Source organism: Bufo gargarizans, unplaced genomic scaffold (assembly GCF_014858855.1).
Source record: "Bufo gargarizans isolate SCDJY-AF-19 unplaced genomic scaffold, ASM1485885v1 original_scaffold_1054_pilon, whole genome shotgun sequence".
In the NCBI taxonomy this organism is placed as follows: Eukaryota; Metazoa; Chordata; class Amphibia; order Anura; family Bufonidae; genus Bufo; species Bufo gargarizans.
In genome coordinates this window covers 71,559-73,118 of record NW_025334213.1, presented here as the reverse complement: position 1 = coordinate 73,118, position 1,560 = coordinate 71,559, and the positions used below count along the sequence as shown (strand labels likewise).

General features: G+C 58.2%; 1 protein-coding gene across 1 annotated transcript; it reads right to left on the bottom strand.

The window, feature by feature from the left end:
* Positions 1-675: 675 nt before the first annotated feature.
* Positions 676-1,103, bottom strand: LOC122922909 (histone H2B 1.1). Its single transcript, XM_044273677.1, has one exon. The coding sequence runs from the start codon at positions 1,098-1,100 to the stop codon at positions 720-722; it is 381 nt and encodes a 126-aa protein (XP_044129612.1). The 5' UTR covers positions 1,101-1,103; the 3' UTR covers positions 676-719.
* Between the last annotated feature and the right edge of the window lie 457 nt (positions 1,104-1,560).

Below are 1,560 nucleotides of genomic sequence, written 5' to 3'. Positions count from 1 at the left end.
GGGTTAATCCGTCCCGGAGCTGCAGAGACAAATGACGCCAATGAGACGGCGCTGGTACGGGTCCACATGACCGGCTCCTCCTGCTAGATCAGCCAGCAGTCAAACTATAGGCGGGAAATTCAAATGAGCCGACGAGATCCTGAGCTCCTCCCAGCATAGGAGAGCTCTGGACCCCTCAGCCGTTATGTGCCATGTAGGAGCGGAAGGCCCTCGTCCTCCACTGAGCGGCCGCCCATGCCGGTCCCCAGGGAGCGCCACACTGAGGAGGATGGGAGCTAGTGAATGGGCATGGAGGAGGATGATGGAGTAGTGAATGGGCATGGAGGAGGATGATCGCAGTAGTGAATGGGCATGGAGGAGGATGATGGGAGTAGTGAATGGGCATGGAGGAGGATGATGGGAGTAGTGAATGGGCCTGGCGGAGGATGATCGAAGTAGTGAATAGGGCATGGAGGAGGTGATGGAGTAGTGAAGTAGTAGAAGTGGGATGGAGGAGGAGGATGGGAGTAGTGAATGGGCATGGAGTTAGGATGTATGGGGAGTATTGACATGGGCATGGAGCAGGATAGCTTGTATTGTAACTTCCACTAGCGGGTACCGCATCTCATCTAGCTGACAGTGAGGAAACCGCAGCCACGTGAAGAACGGGGAGCAGCTCCGCTGGAGGACAGGGTGGGGGCTCTGAGAAGAGCCTTTGGGTCCGGAGAGCGGGGGGGCGCTCACTTGGCGCTGGTGTACTTGGTGACGGCCTTGGTGCCCTCGGAGACGGCGTGCTTGGCCAGCTCTCCGGGCAGCAGCAGGCGCACGGCGGTCTGGATCTCCCGGGAGGTGATGGTGGAGCGCTTGTTGTAGTGAGCCAGGCGGGAGGCTTCCCCTGCGATGCGCTCGAAGATGTCGTTGACGAAGGAGTTCATGATGCCCATGGCCTTGGAGGAGATGCCGGTGTCGGGGTGCACCTGCTTCAGCACCTTGTAGACGTAGATGGCATAGCTCTCCTTCCTGCTCTTCCTCCGCTTCTTGCCGTCCTTCTTCTGAACCTTGGTGACGGCTTTCTTGGAGCCCTTCTTGGGCGCTGGGGCGGACTTGGCGGGCTCGGGCATGATGGGAGCTCGGTTGTCACTGCTGCAGAGCGGAGATCAGTAATGAAGAAGCCCCGCGCAGCCCCGCGCAGCTCCTTTTATTGCGGCCGCAGGTAAGGTGGGCTGGAGAGAGACGGCTTCCTATTGGTGGAGAAGAGGGGGCGTGCCCCCAGTGTCATTTCCAGATGATCCGCTCATTGGCGCTGATTTCTGGTTCCCTGATGAAGAAATTCAGCAATTTCGAAACGCGTTGGAAGTATTCTGGTCCTAGAGAGCATCCATCCTGAGTGTGACGTCGCACGAAAGCAGCATCCTCGTGGATCACCAGCCTGGGTTCCCCTCCCGTGCACGCGTCACCGGCCGGGACCGTGCGCGTTCGTAAGTGGAAACCTGAAGATACAGCTATCATAACCACCCGACAACACAAGCACCAGGAAGATCAGGAAGGAGTCCGAATAACATAGCAACACAGGCAAGTGAC

Excerpts from the sequence above, each read along its gene's own strand:
- LOC122922909 (XM_044273677.1), bottom strand. The coding sequence starts at position 1,100 with ATGCCCGAGCCCGCCAAGTCCGCCCCAGCGCCCAAGAAGGGCTCCAAG.